At 46.9% G+C, this 21275-nt stretch overlaps 1 protein-coding gene across 2 annotated transcripts in view; it reads right to left on the bottom strand.

Annotated features, from left to right (window-relative positions):
- The window catches only part of LOC119198687 (cadherin-18), a 55226-nt gene extending 35065 nt beyond the window's left edge, over nt 1–20161 (bottom strand). Inside the window, exons 1-2 of one of the 2 annotated variants that reach the window (XM_037456121.2) lie at nt 19911–20161; nt 7208–7730 (exon numbers count right to left, since the gene is read on the bottom strand). In XM_037456121.2, coding sequence (XP_037312018.1) covers nt 7208–7438 — 231 coding nt within the window. In that variant the 5' untranslated portion in view covers nt 7439–7730; nt 19911–20161. The remainder of the gene's footprint in view (nt 1–7207; nt 7731–19910) is intronic. The other variant, XM_037456120.2, reaches the window with a different exon arrangement.
- Nucleotides 20162–21275: the final 1114 nt, after the last annotated feature.

Below are 21275 nucleotides of genomic sequence, written 5' to 3'. Positions count from 1 at the left end.
TCGGTAGAACGAGTCGTCTGTGAGTTTCTCTTCCGACTTGAAGGGGGGCGTTCGTGTCAATTTTTCAGATTGACGTTGCATAAAAAATAAATAAATAAAAAAAACTCTGGCATCGAGAGCGATGGTGGCGGTTCGTGGTGTACGTGGCTCCTGGCAGGCAGCTGCTCGTACTGCATCCTGTGCCGAGCCAGCAAACCGCTCAACAGTTTCCCACCATCCTTCAGCGCAGAAGCAGCTGACGGCGCGTCAGCTGGTTTTCGGTGACACTTTGGTGAAGTGAACAAAGGCACCGATAGACGTACTTAATACTTTTTGTTGGAGTTGTGTCGTTTTTTCCCGAGCCAAAGCCTCGCAAAAAACGACTCCGCGACCAACTGCAGTGTTTCTGTTATTTAACAGTCTCTATAATTAGGACACAGCTAAATTGTTTTGCAGTACAGACCCGAGCGGGAGATAAGTCCGTCTACTTTGGCAGAGGCCCAGATGTAGAAAACAATCAATCGTGGCACCGTTCAATTTTATTAAGGGCACTCACCCTTGCACCCATTACGGACGGATCCTTTGAATGATCGTCCGTTTGTCACATAACGATTTCCCCTTTCGGCGCGGCTGACCACCCCCCCATGCTGGGAAGCGGAGCCCGTGTGGCTGCGAAGCGCATCGGAACACACGTTCCGAGTTGAAGCGACTTAGGGGGGCATTGATTGATCGATCAAAGGGGAGGTATCGTGTGCAAATGGGTCTGAAGTGTCCGAAGTGCCTCACAACACACCGATTTATTCAATAATAAGCGAGCCAATTTCTGTCATGTGGAACTTTTGAAAGGGATTCCATCAGCTGCCATCTCTTCTTTTATTGCAGCAGAGCTTTTTTTTTAAAGTGCATTGCTTCCATTAACTGCCCCCACTCTCAGCATATGGTAGATATGTGTATGCATGAATATCCTCATGTGCTGGTTAATTGTGTCATGGGAGGACTCCAGAGTGCACCTTTTGAAGGGGGGCATGGAACATACACTTTAAAGCAGACATATTGGGACCCTCGGAGAGAAATGTGCAAGGAAATAAACATTCAAGCAGGACTTTTTTTAATGCAGCGTAGTGTCGTTATTTTTGCCGGCTCGTCCGTCCATGTTTTCAGCAGCGTGTGCCAGGTTGGGTCAAACCATTCTGATATGGGGGAGACTTTGGGTTTTTAGGATAATTAAAATATCCTGAATATAAAATGTAAAATTCAGCTCATGAACTTGATTTTGAAGAAAATTTGAGAAGTTGAGAATGTTCCTCGATTTGGGTCGCGGCTTGTCATTGAGGGGTGGTGGTGGGTCCCGGAGCCAGACCAGTTGAGAACCACTGCTTTAGATGCATAACGACTACGGGGGGGACATGTCCACTTCTGTCCTGCAGCACTCCACAGCTCCACCTCACCGATGGAACGTCGCCTGCAGCCAGAGGGCTAATTTCTCCATCGACTTCCTTTCCAGCAGCCGATGAATCACGCTCGTGTGGAACCAATGATGCCTTCCAAAATCTTTAGGTAATAAAAGTGCCGACGGGTCATTACACAAACACGACAAGCTGAATGCACAGCAGCGCCGGGGCCGAAGCGATTGGCGGATTCTCGACATTGGGATCAGAAAGGTGAAAAATCACCCTCATGGTCCATTCTGTACTCAACAGAGTTGTGTCCTTCACTGAATTTCCAACATCTTTCAAGTTGTTACACTGCAGAGAAAGGCCGAGATGAGCTCCACATACATGTGAACTACGTTTGGAGGGGGGAGAGAATTGTCATCGACGTCCTTTGCACGCATTCGATACTGAAGGTAGTCTGTCCAACGGTGCAACCGGGGGGGGGAGAGACAACGTCTCTGCCGTCTTGTTGTGTTGCCGTCTTCCCACAAAGACTTGCATTACTGTGGAGGAATCATTTTGCCTCCACGGGTCATAAAAAAAAAAGGGATTGCGTTCATCTCCCGCGTCTCTACGGCCGACTTTATTAAAGACCGCTGCAGTAGGCGGGCGGCGGGCGGCTGGCGGCACATTTCTGAGGAGTTTAAAGAGATCAACGCAGTCTGGGGCTGCAAAGCCGGCAGCCTGAAACACTCCTCTTTCTCTCTCTCTCTCTCTCTCTCTCTCAAGGAGAAAACTCACTTATAATCCCATCGCGTTGCCCGGAGGAACGAACCCGCGGGAGAAAGTGGATCTTTTGCTTCCTTTTGTCAACAAGTTGCGGCGCGTTTTGCCACCGTTTGGGCGGCGCGTCCTCGCCGTTCGAGAGGAGTCTCGCTTCGTTTGTGTTCACGAGCTAATTGGTGTTTCGCGGGGCAAACAGCGGTCGGAGCTCGTGCCGTGTCTCAGTGTATCGAGCTCTGCTAACCCTCCACTCAACAAACACACAGGTGTGTAGTGTCTGATATAATCATATCAAACAATATTGGGAAGCAAATGTAATCAAATGTAATCAAACTTAACTTCAAAAGAAGTATAGTTATTTAATCAGTAATTGAGGGGAAAGTCAGAATTATCAACAGAGCACATTGTTAAAATTACTCTGAAGAATAGAAATAGAAGCTGCAAACTATTTTTCCGATTGATATATTATGAATTCATCATTCAACCCCTTTACATTGGTCACATTGGTTTGTAACTCCAGTCATTGCAGGAAAGACACGGGAGTGACACTGGCATCTCTACAGCTCCCATTTGCTGCTGTTTCTTTTTCCCTTCTGATCCGATCTGTGATGGAGTCTGAGGAGGGAACTTTGTGATCCTCATCAAAACCTGTGGACCCATGGCAGGTAAACATGCGCAAAGACGAGATTCAGTGCTCCTCTGAATTTGACGTCTCCTCTAGTCGCCATGACGATGATCTGTTCTATGGCAGAAAATAAAAGGTGGCTAAAAATCCCGCAATTAAAAAATGAAAACTCTTCCCGTTTCCACTTAAAACTCAATCTTCAAAATGAAAGTTGAATGAAGCCTGGAATAAATCAACCTTTTTGGAATGTAACACGGTGTTGGGTATTTTCTGTTGAGTGGCGTCCTGACATCTTACAAATTGCTGCCCAAATAAAGCCGCTGCACCTCTTTTCTCTTCTGCACCTCCTCTTCAATGGAGCAAATCCAAACAAGGCATGTCCCCGGTTGGATTACATTACATCGGTGAATGCCATCGCTCTCATTCGGGGTTTACAGATCCACATAATGTATGTGCCTGGCCGGCCTCGTTTCGCTCCAAAAAAATCGCTCCACCGGATCACGAACAAGGCGCCCGAGAGAAGAAAGATGATTTTAAACTTTGAATGTGACAATTGTGATGAACCAGGCAAAGTGGATATTACATGGCAGAATAAAGCACACTAGGTTTATGCAATATGTTCCAGAGAATTCTACTTGGGTACACCTAGTAAATGAATATGGCCCAGTCATAAAACTGATGAGAGGTGAGGGAGATTTCGGCTTATCGATCCCCTGCTGATGAACATCACTGTCTGCTGGGCCCAAAGTGATGACTAAGCAATACTGTAGCGTCAGTCAACACATTTAAGTCAAGACCTAAAAATGTCTTCCTTCGCAGGTGGCTTTGCTCTCGGGCTTTAAACACTGCAACGTTTGCAAATGAGTGACCGAAATCAGCGCGGTGACTCGTGATGGATTCCTGGTTCCTGCTCTTTCTGGTGATTTCGTGACTCAAGTCATCAGACAAACCGCCGGACTCGTAGGCGTTCATTAAACCTGTCGAAGGCCCCCGCTGATGAGCGAACGGTGGTTGAAGGTGGGAGTCGGGCTGTTTGGCCATTTATTCCATCAACAATGAACAATATGTGAAAAATAGAAGGGGGGAAGTGGGGGGAGAAGGAGAAAAAGGCAGGCTGGGCTCCATAGCTGATGATCCGTGCCTTGGCTTCATATTTGCAATTAGTGGGGGGCGGAGGGGGGGCATTCTTGATTAAATCTGGGCCCTTATACCCCACTCAAGAGGACTTAATCACTTTCTATGTGGGCGTGCTTGATTGTCTGATTATCACCACATTTTGACCGCGGTCCCTCCCAATCAACTCCTGCAAGTGCCCCCCCCCCCCCCCCCCCTTTCTCCGGGATTGATTTGCAACAGTCACAGTGAGCCTCGATGATGGAGAGCCCCCCCCTCCCCCCCCCCCGATGGCCATACATCAAGAGACAGTGATGAGGGGCGTGACGAAGACGTGCCTCCGATGCAGACGTCTCGCAGATCCGCCCCCGACGAAGACGTGCCCCCGATGGACGTCCTCTGTTTTGACATCAGCGGGGGGGGGGGGGGGAGAAACAGAATGAATCGTTGTCTTCCCAGAAGGACGGTTGGCTTCTTGATGTACAGTAATGAGATTATTAGAGTCCCGGAGGCAACTCTGACACTCATTTAGTGTCTCTCTCTCTCTCTCTCTCTCAAACTGGTAATAAAAATGTGATATTTGGTACTAGATAGAAGGGAAAAAGTTCGGAGAAAACATGAAGTGTCCTCGCGAGTGAGGGCAAATGTCTTCGGTCTCATGTGTCTAAACGGTGCTAATACGCTTCAACGTCTCATCCAGAGGACAGGGGAATGCACTTAGGGCGTGTTAAGCGTAGCCCGCACAGACAAGCCGGCGTCCTGCTGTTATTCTCTGCAGTTTGCTGGGTCATCTCGCCCTTCAGTCGGCGCTGTGACTCTGACTCAGAGAGGTTCCCTCAATGGAGGCATGAAGGTCTTTGGGTAAACAAAGACCCTCCTCCTCCTCCTCCACACTCAGGCGCAGCGCCGGCTTGATGAGTATCATACCAAACATTTTCCGGATGTTCCCCTTTCCAACTGCGCGGGCTAATAATGTGACATTGACTGTGAAATGTTCCCTGTCATTTCATGTAACACCTCACCGGTTTGACACTGAAAACATCCCGATCCTTGTTTCCTGCATTGCACAGAGTGGAGGAGGAGAAATAGAGCTTGCTCCTTTTTTTTTTTCTTCCACTGTTGAGCTAATAATGTCTAATTCTGTCATTTTTAGATGTGTGGATCAAACATTTGGGCACCTTTCTGAGGGCTTGCTAGTCTCCCCTGGCAACGAAAACACAACGAAAACACGTCTCCCCTCATTTTACTGAGAACAGCGAGGAGGCGGGGTCTAATCCACGCAAACCCGCCCTTCAACCTATAGCGGCGGACCGTTGACCGCGGGGCGGGGCCTTCCAAGAAACGACCATCCAGTCCGTAACCTGCCCGACGACACCACGCTGAGCCGACCGACATGGAGACGCCCCGGTTCTCTCCTGTCTCGCGCCTGGACAAGCGCCGTCCCCCGACCGAGCATCTGAAGCTGTCATTTCCCCCCCCGATGCGTCAGCCTCCCAAGAAAGGTGTCACTGGGGATTATGGGATACCTCAAGGGGATTAAAAATGTTCTTGACAGACTGGCTGCTTCCCTTATTCACAGAAGTCACTCTGTGATGTCCTTTGTGCGAGGGTAGGGAAAAAGTACACGCACATACAAACACGACCAAACCGCCCAAAGACCGGGCGTCTCCGTCCGCTGTCCCCCCCGTGGCGACGTCCCGCGTTGCCTGTCCCCGAGCAAACGCGGACCTCCTATGTTGACCGCACCGTCGTTCAAATGTCCGTGTTCCACGTTCCTCACATCGAAATCCAGAGAAGGAGCCGTTTCCAGTGAGAGCAATAATCGACAAAGACTGTGTTGGCTATTCCCGAGTGGGGCTGCTCATTTGCTGCCTGCTAATGTCCACAGTTTTTAATCAAGCAAAGGAAGGAGGGGGGGGGGGGAAAACAATATAGAGCCGTAAGGGCGGAATGCATTAATCCTGCTCCTCATCATCCTCCCCCTCCTCCTCCTCCTCCTCCTCCTCGCCTGTCTTCGTCTAATTAAGGGTCATTCTGTCTCATGGCCACATTAGGACACTGCACGCAAGTCCCAACCCACATAATTAAATGTTTTTTTTTGTTGTTGTTTTTTTGTGCTAACCATCTGGAGACTCATCTCTTTAAACATGCACGTCAAATTGATTCCTTAATAATGTTTATGTGTCTTCTCAGTGCTCTATCATCATCCAGGATTAGCTGTTTGTGTTTGTTTTGCTTTCATCGGAGGGCCCCGCCACACACACACACACACACACTGTACATCAACAACAACAACACCCTTGATGTAAGAGGCTGCACCGTCGGCCAACCACGTGACGCTTTGCGTGCCTTTGGTGTCGTACACTGGGGACGCCGTATCACACGAATGCTGAGGGATTGTTTTCGTTGGCACTTGGGGGAATTTGTGGTGCATTCATCCGTCAAATAATATCAGCTAAAACAGTAAATAACATTTCTTCCCTGCTTCGCGGGGAGAGTTGTGATTAAAACTGCACTTTTTTTTTCAATAAACAGTAAGGCAAAGAGAAGTTGATGTGGGTGTTTTTTTCTCATTTCTGCCCATTTTTCCAAGCGTGTCATCCCTCTTTTCTCTCATTTTCCCTTCAAATGGCACCCGTTGTTGAAATGCAGACCAATATGCAGTCAGAGGGGCGTTGTGCCTTTCTCATTCTGCTTCTCGTTTCGGAGTGCAGTTGAGGGGATTAGTCTGTGCCCGAGTGCCTAGAATAATGATCACCGCAGCGGAGAAACACATTTTAACATTTCAGGAGATAAGGGCAGGCAATCTGCAAGCAGATGACTTAACCAGCTCCCGTTGGCTTATTGTGGGCCTGACAGAAGAGTCACCACCAAGCTGTACCCTACAAGCGCAAAGCAGAGAGAATACCCACCAGTGTCTTTGCATCTGGCAGGGACGTCATGGAAAGTTCTAGCAGTGAGGGGCCCTGGATTACTATGGCCCTCATTGTAGAAGTGTCCAATTTACCGCAGTGGTTCATTTCAGATCAAATCTGGGTTCAATTCCCACAGAGAGAGAGAGAGCAAATTTAAGAGATAGCAGACTGCATCTGCTCATAATAGGTGAGAGAGCGCTAAGAGCCACTCCCTAATAATAGAAAAATCAAACATTTCATGACACATAATCATGGGAGGAACTCAGTCTGACCTCCAAACAGAATTTCCACAAAGAAATGTGCACACGACGACGGCAATCGACCTCAAGGGAACAGCCTGGTCCTGACGTGGCCCATTTCTCAACATACAAGAGGTGCCAGAGGAAGCCAAGCAAGCCATTCAAAAGACAGGTGCCTACCTTCCCCACGTACTGCGCCTCTGGTCCCAAGTGTTCTTCTAAAACAAAGAACTGATTCCAGATCCAGCCCCGCTTCGGCCTGTGGTGCACCTCCGTCTCCCCGGTGGCCACTTTGGTCTGGTTCTTGGAGGGCACTTTGGCGGAGACGTGGTGGCTCGCCCCGCAGCACCTCTGGATGAAACAGAGGCACACCAGGAAGGGACAGAGGCAGGAGGTGGCCGACATCCTCATGGTGGCGCGTGCTCTTGTAAAGTTATCCCCGTGCTCCGAAGGGGTGAAGTCCCCCCTGCTCCCGCCGGCCACCGCTCCCGGCAGAGGAGAATTCTAAATCCAAACCAGGGAAGTAGCGCTCCGGGTAGATCCCCTCAGGCTCATGGCCCAAAGCCGAAAGGTTTAATGAAGAGAAAAACGGCCGAGAGACATTTACATCGTGTCATTTCCCAATGCTGTGAGAGGCTGCGCAAATGGACGTGAACTTCTGGGAAGGTCTACCGAGTGCAGAGGTTAATCCATCCTGGGTGTCCTGCAAGAGAGAAGAGGAGGAGGAGAAAGTCACAGTTAGAGATTCATTTGATGGATGCTAGAAGCTAAATGTCCACTAATTCCCTCCCGTTAAATTGAGAATCAAACGGGTCTACTGTGACACACCAACAGGCGACAATGAACTGTTTTTTGTCATTACGCAGATGACACACCCACACTAGTTGAGACTCGAGGAGGTGGGGGTCCTGCTAAGAGGTGGCGGCGCGCCTTGAGGTGAGCGACGCCGCGCTGTGAGGTCAAAGTTGCGGAGCGGAGCGGGGGGCCGCGAGGAAGACGGCGTTCGCAAAGAACATCGGAGGAGGGTTTGATTCCGAGTGTTTTATCACCGCCGAGGCTCACTTTGAGGCTCACCGCGTTCCGCGCCGCGGTGAATAACAAGTGCGGCGGGAAGAAATACATTTACTATGATAAGAAGAGACATCAAGCCCCTCAGAAGAAAGGCGGAGAGGAATTATTAAGAGGCAGCGGAACGGGGGAAAAACAAAAGGGAAACTTTTTTTACATCAAAACTGTATATTGCCGATGACATTGAAGCAGTAAAATAATAACTGCAAGGTTTCTTAAATTTCTGACTGGGTTTTCCAGTAAAGCTCTGCTAATCCTCTGACAAGGATGTGCATTACACCTGCATGTGGTCTTTAAAGAGGAGATTTATGGAGACTCATCTAGTCTTGGGATGGATTTTGAAGTTAGGATACATTATTTAAGTGCTGCTGGAGCATGAAATTGGTACTCACAGCTCTCCTAAGAATTTGACCTTGATGTTCTGAGATGGCCTACTGTGTGATGTCAAAAACTTCCCGTCGATGCGGATGGGTTTGTGTTGGCGTTAATTGAAGGCCCGTCTGATGCGGACAGTAAGGGGCTGTGTGGTGAACACCCAACAAAACCCCCACTGTTTGCTCCTCTGGTTCCTCAATGGTGGAACGAGCCACGCGATGAAGTCACGACAGCAGAAAGCTAAAAACACACACTGCACTAGCTAGCACTTTGTTAGCGCTTACAATGACGCCCACTTATAGCACTTCTTGAGGAAATTGTACTTGTGTGGTCCTTGTTGTTCTGGGTCTGTAGCCTCTCTTGATTGAATGCACTTATTGACAAGTCACTTTGGATAAAAGCCGCAGCTAAATGTAAATGTCTGCAACTCTTGGACTATGGATGAAACAAAATGGCCCCCAAGTGCTCGGCAGTAATCCCAACAAATTTGTCACAAAGATGGGGAATCCTTCCAAACCAATGACAACTGCATGCATCAGCGAGTGAGATACAGCAAACAAAAGTTTTGTTACTTTCCCATAAATGATAATAAAAACAAGAGAAGGATTAAAGCACGAGAGCTGGTCCAAACATTCAGAGATCTGCAGTAGAATAGCAGCTTTGAGAGGGATTATCGAGCGGACAAACATATTAAATGGGATATAAGAGCTGACAAGACTTCAAAGGCCGCTGCTCTCTATCTCCCACAATGCATTCGACAACATTACAGCAAAGTGCTGAAGCGAGACATTTAATGCAACTTATGACTGGCACACACTATTTTTTGATAAATATAAATATGTTTTGCATATATGGATTAAGATGTGCTTAGAACCTCTGACTAATCCCCATGTTTGAATCATCTCTACATGCAAATTAGGCAGCTCCGCCATGGTCGTAGGTGATGTTGAGTGAGGTAATACCTGCCGACAGCTGAGGGGGAAGTTGGATTAAAGCGCTTGAGGATAAATACTAAACACGCGTAATCTGCCATGAAGATTCTCACCTGCGCAGGTAGAGCGTGGCCCAAATCCCACCTCCCCAGCTCTGTTTTTAAGGTTATAGTTTATGTTCTGCATCTTCCTTGTTCAGTACCATTCAATAACGTTGCACCGCACTCGGCGATCTAGACGATCTTCTTACGGAGCCGGGTGTACCCGAGTGTGACAGAATGAGGGATTCCACCTGCTGGGTCTCTCTTCCCCGTGTGATTATTGCACTTTTTCTATTGAAGAACAAAAAAAAAAAAAAAGGTTTCACGGAGCCATGAAATCAACACCATCTGGCGCCGTCGCTGGAAATAATTGCTCCGTTTTTTACGATGACGATATTGTTTTGCGTGGCCTTCTGCCCCTGGCATGTTTAATAAAATGCAGTGTTTAACAGGATGTGTTGTGCACAGCGCCAGACACAGAGGTTTTTGGCAGGATGCATGCAATGCAATTCTGTTTCTATCTTGTGTTTGTTAATTAATAAGCGGCGTTGTTTTATCCAATGATTTGTGAAACAGTGGTTTGATGTGAAAGCTTAAAACTGTGACATTGTTTCTTAAACAGTAATTTATTAAATGCATCGTTATTTAATATAGATATAAAATCATCTTTTATATAGTTTACATAATTAACAGGAGAGTGAATATATTCTATTTAATAGTCATTGTTGTTGCAGTCAGTCATCAATCACACACCTTTGCTTTCATGCGCTCAAATCAAACAATTCAAAGACGGGTTTTGAAGTAAAGATCTTTACAGACTTTGTTTTTACATTTAATTAACAATATGATTCATCAACTTTCTCGAAATACACTATTCATCAATTATGGAAATGTTAATTAGATGCAAGTGTACCTCATGACTTCCACTGGCGAGCTGCCGGATCGTTTGTCGGGTCATTGTTCAGGTTTTGTATTCAATATATTTTAGAAAGGTTACATAATTGATCACGTGTCCATAAATGCACATTTACTGAAAAACACCTGCAACCACCCTTTGAGAATTTTCCCGGGGATCCTTGCACGCATCTTTCCTTCTTCTCTCTGCCTCTTTATTTATTCATGTAAACAGAAAAAAACCCACAATAACAACAATAACCTTATCTGGTTTACAGGCAGCCGCTCTCGCATGTAACCCGGACCATTATGGCCCCCGCAGGAAACGGGACGCTTGAAGAGGCAGAAAGAGGAAGCATAAAGAAGACCAGCAAGGGGGTAGATGTTGAGAGATGCAGAAAACAGGCCGCTAGCAGCTGATGTTTTGGGCCACTGCTCACCTATGGAGGGAAGCATGTCCCATTTACAGCTGTGAACTTCACTAAGCTGAGCTAAACACCACCAAGGTACAGGGAAAGTGAGTCAGGCTGTGAAACGCTCCCAAGGCCTCGCCATGGATTTATTTATTCCCTCTCTGTTGTTCGTGCTTGGCGTGAACCTGCAGAGTGGAGCGCCAGCCCCAAAAGCATCCTGTGCACCGATGGATGCGGTAGGTGCACAGGCCCCTTGTCTAAGCCCATTAATAATATGCCCGTTGCCTCCGGCGCGTTGCTCTGCGCTGAAGGTTCAGTAACGAGGAGAGACAACGGGAGCGCCGCGCGGTGGACTGAAGGCGACTCGGGCAACGCGGAAGGTCAGGTGACTCAACGGCACAGACAGCGAGCTGAGGAAGTGCAGCATTGAGTGTTGCAGGTCTGTCATTACGGGGCCGTGTTATAAATCAAAGAGGGGAAATTGGATTTTTGCATCATTTGGATGGAAGTACCTCCCATTAGAGTTTCAGGATTAGCCTGAAGTATAAGAATTGACAAAAAAAAGTGTTTTTCAGCTATGTAACATCTTCCAAGGCCAGCGTTTGTAAATGAATGTCAGCGGGGTGATGTCTTAAAGGTTCATTTATTAGTCCAGGACTGAGAGAGGAGGTGCATAACCACATCTTTTTAGAACCACAGGCTGACATTTACCTGCATACCTTTCAATTCATCTGACTCCGACTCTGATAGCATTGCATATGTCATTAAGATCATGAGTAGCTTTTTCCTCATATTTCTATTTCACCTGAGGACCATAGAAATGGTCAAATACAAAAGCAGCTCATATATCTTGCAACTCGGACTGAATGCATCTACACATTTACTAATCGCTGACTAAAATGAAATACCTTTAGTCCAACAAAAAAAAAAATGCACCTGATCTAAAAGTAAAAGCCTGGTTGTCTGTGACGGACAGCAGATTAGTCGGATCATCCTCACAAGCGGGGAAACCCTCTCTCTGTATGTGTGGCTCATCATTGAGGTTCAACAACACTGGAGGAAACAAATAGGCTGCAAAGAGGAGTAAACAATTCAGGGGTTCAGCCAAGCAGACTGGAGTGTTCCCACAGTAACATCTCACACCAAAACGCACCGGGGATTATGGCTGAATGAATTGGTTGGCGGTTTGTTCTTCTGGAATAACACCCTTTGGAATCTGTTTCCACTCGGCTCTGGCTTAGAGTGTGTGGGATAAATGTCATGATTCGACATCGTGTGGTTATTTTTGGTCAAATTAGCTCAATGGAACACTGGGCTTCGTCCACACGGCCAACAAATAGCTGTAAACTGTCTGGAATATCTCCGTTTCTCTGCTGGAGCAGGTGATAAATGCTTTTCACCCCTGGAAAGCAGCTGATGAGCCAGAAATACACCCTGAGATTCGGCTCACAACTCCCCTAACCTTCCGCCTTCCCAAATCCAGCACAGTGCTATTTGCTTAAAATAGTATCCATTGGATTCTTTTCCACAAAATTGGTATTTTTTTTTCAGCACATATTCCAACACCTGCAAGATTGTGGTCTCGCGTTGACCAATTTCAAACGAAGAGGCTTTGGTTGAACGGAGCAAGAGAGAATAAAAGACATCACAGATGGCCATCACATTGAAATCATCTAATACAGTGATTCTCAAACCCATTTTTAGTGGGTCGCAGGCCTTTGCATGGGAAAAACATTTTTTATTTTGAATTATTGATTTTATTTTGAAAGGACTTTTTTTAATGCAGCGGAGTCTCGGTTTTTTTTGCCGGTTCGTCCGTCCATGTTTTCAGCAGCGTGTGCCAGGTTGGGTAAAACCATTCTGATATGGGGGGAGACATTGGGTTTTTAGGATAATTAAACATCCTGAATATGATTTTCAGCTTATGAACTTGATTTTGAATACATTTGAGATGTTGAGAATGTTCCTCGATTTGGGTCTCGGCTTGTCATTAAGGGGTGATGGTGGGTCCCGGAGCCAGAACCAGTTGAGAACCACTGATCTAATACATATATCTATATATATGTATTAGATCAGTGGTTCTATATATATATATATATATATATATATATATATATATGCATCCATTCTTTTTCCTCTTGCCTTAAGTGATGAGGTGGAGAGTAGTCTAGTTATCAGGCTACAGGTAGTACATCTATCTGGGTTACTTCTTAAATGTAAGCTTTGAAAAAAAAAAAAAAAAACAGATGGAAATTAAATTGGCCTTTAAATTTTACACTACGAGGAGAGTAACAGCTCTTTGTGAAAAGTCCAGGAAGTGCAGGGCGACAGTGACGCTGCAATTATTCAACCGAAGCTTGAGAATATGACATGTTCGAGGAAAAGCTTGCATCTATTTTCTCTCCCTGGTGAGAGAACACGCGAAAGCAGAGACTAAACAAACGCTCCGACCTTGCATTTCAATCTTTCCCCAACACTTGAGGGCAATCAAACGCGACAAGCAGCAGGTTTTTAAACACAGATTATGGCCCGCGGCTAATTAGGCCCATTGCAGTAATGACTCCCACCGAGTCGTGTGGGCTGGGCGGTGTGTCAGTCACCCCCCCCCCCCCCCTCTCCCCACTAAGTCAACAGCAACGTGTCCTTGCGGTATACCACCCTCCAAACACCATCTGCCCCAACCCTCGGCTTTGATTACCCTTTAAAGGCGCGGTTGCCCCGAAATGCGACGCCTCTGATGGCTTACACGCCAAGTTTAACAACCTGGAATATCCCCGTGAAGGGGGAGATCTTTTTCTTCTAATTAGAAAACATGTTCTGCACTCGTCAACCCCTGCTATATGTTGTTTGGACGCCTAATGAGGGCTGGGTGGAAGGCGGGAAGCGTCCCATCTGCCCGCGCGTTTTAAGGGCTGGATTCTTGAGCTCCGACGGTACAGCCGGTGATGCCAAGATGGAGCAGACAGACCCCACCTGCTGGCCAAAAAACAGCGTTTCAACTCCCATCATCATCATCACCATCATCGCCAGGATTTTACTCTTCTCCCACAGCAGCCGCTGCCGCACCACATCCAGACAGAGGTCCATCAGCGCGATGCACGTCGGCCTCAGGACTCCTGCAGATGCTTTGCTCCAACTGTTGATCATTTGTTGTTTATTGTGCATCATTTTTGCACCACTGCAAGGAAGCAGTCAGTGTTGACTGACAGCAGGGAGCGGGCAGTATTTTCCTTCAGCGACATCGCATGAATGCAGCCCAATAGAAGCCGAGGTCTACGTTCTCCTCTCAAATTTGGAAAATAGGTGTGAAAGGAAAAAGATTTTCACTTTTCCTGCTTTCATTCTGACACACGCAGGAATTTAAACAAGAATCTATTCAGGGTAACTTTGACTTCCCACTGTTCATGAAACATTCAAGTCCCTGTTTTGGTCTTCTTGACGGGCAGTGAAACACACGCACACACACACACACACACACACACCCCCGCCCCCCCCCTTCCCCTTGGCTCACCTCTCATCCACCACCTCAGATCTCCCCCTCTCACTAAGTGCTGGTCCAATTAACATCTCTCTCACATTTCAACACCCCGGCGTTGCATGTGAAAAGTGGACGAGTCTGACAGGCTCACAGAGCTCACTCGTGTTTCAGCAGTGCATCATGGCTCTGATGATCAACCTCTGACCCCCCCCCCCCCCCCCATCTCTCTGTCACCGTACTGCAGGGTTTTTCAGTCGGTCCATTTCCTACTGAAAGCTACACGTTGAATGTGAACAACGTGAACACGATCATTCCAAGTAAAACTAAATTTAGGGTTTTCACGATACCAACATTTTGACTTCGATACTACGATACCCGAAACGATACCACAAACAAGATACTGGAATATTTATCTATGATAGTAATAAATAGAACATCTGTGAGGTTCCCTTTTTACCAGCTTGTTCCTGCCCAGCTTTTTGAGCACTTAACAAATGGCAAGATATTAATGAAAATAACACGGTGAAATCATAGCATTGATTACACACAGCTCTGTAGGCCGATTGCCCGTATCTGCAACACTAACTAATTTCATTTCACTTTGTCATATTATGCACTGTGATGATGATTTATTTTCATCCTGCACATCCTGAAATATGTTGCACTCGGTGGGTTACTTGGTCTTTCCTCCATTTTAGCTTGAAACTAGTGGAAACTGCATCGTCACCTGAAATTGAATCCCAGTCCCGTCTACAGTCCTCCGAGCTCCTCTCCTCTTCTCTCAGAGTCGAGCATAAAAGCGACTGTGAAATGCCTTAAGCTTAAAATGTAAATCAATAGGGGGACGCTAAAAGAAGGAATCCGCCCAGGTGAATAAAACACAGAAGCTGAAAATCTCCCGAACATGACTGAAGGCAAACCCCCCCCCCCCCCCACCTCCGAACCCCTGATGCTTTCCAGCGGAGAATAAAATACAAGACTGTGAGGCAGCCCCCAGGATCCCGGCAGAAAGCGGCAGCGATTACATAATGACGGTTCATCCGCAAGAGCTATTTAAAAAAGGGAAAGTCTCTGAGCAAACGTTTGCACACGGGAACCCGACCCCCCCAAACATGACGTATTCATGCAGCAGATTGGTCATCAAGTGACTCTTTTTCCCCATTACACGTCACACGCTTTTTTCACTTTCATTTAACATGTTTCAATCGAGTTCAAGCGTGTGTGATTTATGTCATTTGGACTCAAACCCAAAGCCACGCCCCCCTCGGTCGAAACACAGTTTTCTCACAGCAATGTGCTGCGCATCACATTAAGATGTTTTTTCACTCGCCAAAAGAATTTACCCTTCTGGAAGTGTGCAAATTGATTTTATTAGCATCCACTTGGCAAGATGGACATGTTTTGGGATGAATGTAAGCATGAAAAAAAACAAATTCAACATGATATAAGGAAAGCTAATGACGAATTAAAAACCTTTCAAACTACTCAAATGGACCAATTAGGGAGAACTTTGCCTTTCGGTTCCTTGGGTCAAAATCCTTAAAATGTGTTTAAACGCCGACCTCCTCTCCCTGTGCTGAGTGTTCTTCAAGGAAACGCTTTGCTGCCCATTGGTCACTGACGGCGAGAGCAGGACATGAATCATTCTAATGTTGCTTTCACCCATACCGAAGAAAGCCAGAGTGCAATAACGTCAGCGTGAGGCCGACCGCTCCGTGTCCCACGCCGGGGTACGAAAGTATAAATAATAAAGAGGACGACGTGACAGCAAACCAGACACGATGAGTTGAAAAGGCCGAGAACCTGATGTTTTCTGGCTTTCACTGAGCCTGGTTTTGATCTTTTCCTTTAAGACTTTAATTTTCCTCAACGCAAGAGAAGCCGAATGCATCCAAGGTATTCTCCCACTCTGCATGAACTGCATCCCGCCGTTTGACCACACCTGCCAAGCTGATGAGACGACGACCTTCCACCTCCTGCCACGCGATTGGCCGATGCAATAAAATCAGGCTCAACAAGGGATGTAAATGAACCAAAAGGTCTGCTAGTATACAGACCTTCATATAAGAAACGCCCCGATTGAAGGGTTATACTGTCAGCAGCCGGACTATCTGTTGATTATTTCTCTTTGGATAAATATGGTCCACACTGTTGATCCTTTGGAAACAGACCACTGCATCAGCCGGCAGCCTCGGCCACGGTGGGATCAGGAAATTGGACTTGAATGCCAATATCATGAATCTTTTACGTCTTAAACAGTAAGGCCCAGCAGTCTTTATTAATTTATACGAAAGAGCCAAGAGATGTTGGAAGACACATTTCGTTTTTTCTTTCAGGAGGCATTTAGTGAGTAAATTCTCCAACACAAGCAGATAGACGAAAGTTCCAATCAGACATGTGATAGTTAGATTGTAATAATAAATCTGAAATTAAACTGAATTTTCACAAGGATGGTGAAAAAGTGGCGCCTCATGTGTACGCGCACAGTTTGGAAGTAATATCATCACAACTCAAACAAACAAACAAACTGACTTCCCAGACCTGTTTGCTACCAGTGAGTAAATACTGTATATTAGCAAGTGGCTTCTCTTCAACTTCCAGCCTACGTACTCGTACTGTTGATGACGTCTGCTGTGTGCGCATTTCCAAAAGGGAAAACGCGGCTGATAAGAAATGACGTGTCAAAATTCATCCATTATTTATCCGTGTAAACCGCACAAAAACATCACACTGCACCGTTCAAATGGAGGGATTATTTTTTTTTTGGACTTATCACGTTGTGGATTTGGAGGCGGATTGCGTCACTGACGAGACGGGTGGCTTTTCAAAGCTGTAATTCCCACTCCGTCGGGCCTCCTGGTGGGCAGGCAGAGACGCTGAAGGACCCTGTCGGCTGATGTTCGGACGAAAGCACCATCCGTCTTTTGAACGGCCCTTCGACCGTGCCGTTGGAACAATAACCCGCTCTTCCTCCTCCTGTCTGCTGGCGAGGTGATGGAAAACACGACGGCGGCCAATCGCCCTGCGCCCACCTGGGGAGGTTTCTCTCTCTCCGCTGGGCCACGAATCCTCGATGCATCTTGCTCTTGAGATTGGTTTGGCAGCATCTTGAATGAACCTAAGTGTGTGCTCTTAGTGCTTAGAGTTGTGCTTCCTTGATGTTACCTCTGAAAGAGAGATCCAAGCGTCAGATGCAGATATGACCTGGCATTTAATCCCAAGTGTGGATCAGCCTCCAAAAATACCGTACTGCGATCGATTACCATTTGTTAAAGCGTTTCTCCACTTCACACCTCCGGAGGAGTCACCAAGCCCCAGGCAAGATGGAAAATAACCCCTGTGAGATCATCAGCTTTATTTTCTTAGCCACCTCCAGAGCCAAAGAAGAATGTGATTGCTGACCTGCTATAGGTGAGTGTGTGTGTGTGAGAGTGTCAGTTATTCACCATGTTGTGTTTTAATAGTCCAGCGTGTTCTAAAGTGTTGATCGTAGGGTCAACATCTCGTGCCACTGCTTCAGAACCCCAAACCGTAGCTGTGAGTTAACAATTATTTCCGCGTGATCTTCAATTGAGCAAATGTGTAGCCAATTATTATTTGATGGTTGTCGCACCTGGCCGCCCGCGCTGCAGGTACCGTCATCAGTGAGCGGTAATGGTTCGTACTTCATGAAACTTCTTCAGGGGTTCATGCGGTTACTGTGATGTCGACATCACACACACAGTTTGGGTGTACAAACACTGGAGCCATGTTTGCGGGTTAAAGTGACATTTCCCTGCGTTGCTTGTGCTCGGTTAGGTTAATAATTGAGTAATTAGCTCGGTGGCCTTTTCAAACAAGGAAACAGCCGCAGGCCGGAGAAACAGAGCCAGGACCATCAAAGGGTGGTGAGCCTTTCTCTTGCTTTCAGCCAGGTGGTGAGTGGTGTAGTTGGAAAATGTAGTTGCCCATGATACAAGAAGGAAATGGAAAGTTAACAATAGGTCAATTATCACAATGGACAATCAAATATTAGATTGGTTATCCAGAAAATCCAACATCCAGGTCACAATGAGCCAGGTGGGGCTTTTTCTCTGCAAACTGATGCTGTTGTTTATCTTTTGCTGTTTGAAGGCCCGTCCCTTAAAAACAAGCATTACTTCGAGCCAGTGCTCTGTTTTAATGTTGACAGGCAATCCCAGACCTGCCCGATTAAAAAGAGCAATTGTGTGAGCGGAAAATCTCAAATCCAAGCTCCAACTATCAGGCTTCTTTGGTGCCATTTTGCGATGAAGGTCTGAAAGGCCTCGACAGCAATCGCATACTGCGTTGCGGTTTCATATGTTTAATGTGAAGGTAAATTCGACGTTAAGGTGAGCCATTACGTCACGCTGCTGCTGCAGTAAGTCCGGCCCCGCACATCTCAAATGGGGGGAAAGTGAGCAATAATGGTTTCTACGTGGGAATAAAGTACCTCTGAAGGGTTTGGAAGACGCAGCAGGGGGCCTTTTCTGTTTGCTGCATTTAGTGCGAGCCACACCATATTCAACGTCCTTCTGTTGCACAATCCCCAAAGATTAATGTGTAAAATTGCCAACCTTTACTGGATAAAAGCTTCTGAAATGTGGGTTTTTTGCAGAATTTCTTCGATTTAGAAATGGAACGAAGCAATGGGTGAACATTAGTCATGTCTGACGGTATGGAGCAACAAATTATAATCAACAGAGTTCATTCATCATTCATGCATGTTAAATATATGAACTGCTATATTAAGCCCCCGGGCCCCAACTAAGACACATTTGTTAAAACTTCTCCCCCAACAGGCTGGTTGTCATCACACATGTGACATTTGCATGTTGTTTGCATTAAATCAATTTCGAAAATAGGAATATGGGAAACGTATCACTCGACAGCAGCAGCACCAATCACATAACACCTGCCATCTTTTCCATAAACATTTACAAACACATCAGAGAGGTGATCATCCGTAAAAAAAAAAAAATGAAAAATGCAGAGGATTGGCAGCCACACAGCTCACCAGGAGCCAATAAATACAACATTAACGGAGATAGCCAAGCATCTGGCATTTGGCTCACGCATCTTTTCACACACACACACACACGCACACACACACACACACACACACACACACACGCACACGGGTGTCAGAGCATTGGGATGACTGAGGCGCCTGTATGTGTTCCTCCCAGAAAAGGCTGTGGCGCGCACGGGCTGCAGTCAGTGGACCCCTGTTCCCCGCAGTGCGCGTTCAATGTCCGTCCGGCTGCGCCGGCGCGGCACTCTGGATCGGAGCGCCTCGGACAGACCTCCAACTCCAACCACGGTGTTACGTGTCCAGCGGGGCGCCGTGCGCAACCACAACCCGGGTGCGCGAGAGCCACGTCCGCTGCTTTAATCGCCGGGAAATTGAGTGCGAGTAAAAAGTGCGCGCTCCCCTCGTCCTTTACGCCTCGCCTGCTCCGTGGCAATATTTCAAGAGACGCAATTTGCAAAAAAATGCGCACAGGGCCAAACTCGCGGGTTAACGAGCTCGCGCGCGTGCTCCCGCGCGCACGAGGCTCCTATCCATTTGCCAGCTCTGTCAGCCACGACGCATCAGGGATAAAGGCGGTCAGTCCCACGCACAGGTGCACCGGCAAAACTTAACACTCCAATACGGATAACATCTCCACGCAAACTTACTTATTTATCTTACCTGTGCGCGTGAACCCGCGTGGCCGCTGATCAACGGCGAAAAAGAAAAAGATGCCCCACTTTGACTTTGTTCCTCATCTCTCTTGTCCTCCGCGCCTCCCTCAGAGGCAAAGTAACGCTGGTGTCCTCTCCACAGCACAGCTCGACTGCACGGCTCGCGGAGAGCCGACACTCTGCCTCTCCTCCCGGCTGTGTGCATGTGTGTGTGTGTGCGTGTGTGTGTGCTTGCTCGAGTACGTGAGCAAAAGGGCCAGCGAGCCAAGGCGGTGCGTGTGTGCGCATCTCGCCTCCGAAGCATCCTCCAATCCTGCCCGGCTACTGCGGCGGCTCAGGCCTGAGGAGGCTTCCGATTGGGCGGTTCTCCAATCAATCTGTGGCTCTCAGACTTGGACCGGCCTCCCCGTGTCTACCGACAACCCTCCCTCCCTGCTCCCCCCCCCCTCTCCTCCCCTGCGCTCTCTCTCCATTATCTGCCTCTGCTACTCTGTTAACACGTGATTATATGAGATAGTAATCAGGAAGCGATACGTTTTCCCTGTCTCATTTTCCCACAAACACACGCACACACATGTTTGGTGCCAGACACAGTCTACCAGCCTAGACTGTCCCTCCCGGGCAGAGCTCGTAAACAATCAAGAAATGTGCACCCATGCTGCCTCAAACTGGATGAAACGGATTTATAATATACACACATACATGAAATAAGTGTTTGGAACACTCTAAAACTCCCCTAACAAAACCTCAACCCGGGATTAAAATGAGAAATTATGTCATGTCAATCCGTCTGACAAAAACATATAACTATTACCTTTATAGATTTGTTGCAAAATAACAAAAATAAATGTTCAATATCAGTACAATTTGAATAAAAAGGAAACTGAGACTCTGAATAACTCCTCTCGGGAGCTAAATGTTGTCACCTGGGTTGATTCCATTTGCAACACAGAATTGATCCTTTTTAGACCAAAGAAAAATTGATAAAAAGTCCCTCCAAAATATCAAATGACTGCACAAAGACCTCGGGGACATTTGGAATTTGTCGTAAATCACATTTTGTGATTTCTGCAAGAATCATTTTTTTTCCCCTTACAATTTGGAAGGTAACCGCTGCAATGGAGCTGTGATTATCCCCTTTGATGAAAATTGTACTTGTTACTTGTTCTTCTGAGTTTGCATCTCTACGGTTGAAATGCACTTATTGTAAGTCGCTTTGGATAAAAGCGTCAGCTAAATGACATGTGATGTAATGTAATGTAACGCAACAGATGCTTTAATGTCGGGGTCTATAATAAAAATGGTCTCAATCAAAAAGCCTCCTCGCACTATACAACCGAGCTCATTGGCCGCATGGGA

This window comes from Pungitius pungitius, chromosome 19, assembly GCF_949316345.1.
Source record: "Pungitius pungitius chromosome 19, fPunPun2.1, whole genome shotgun sequence".
Classification (NCBI taxonomy): Eukaryota; Metazoa; Chordata; class Actinopteri; order Perciformes; family Gasterosteidae; genus Pungitius; species Pungitius pungitius.
This window is presented reverse-complemented; position numbering and strand designations above follow the sequence as displayed.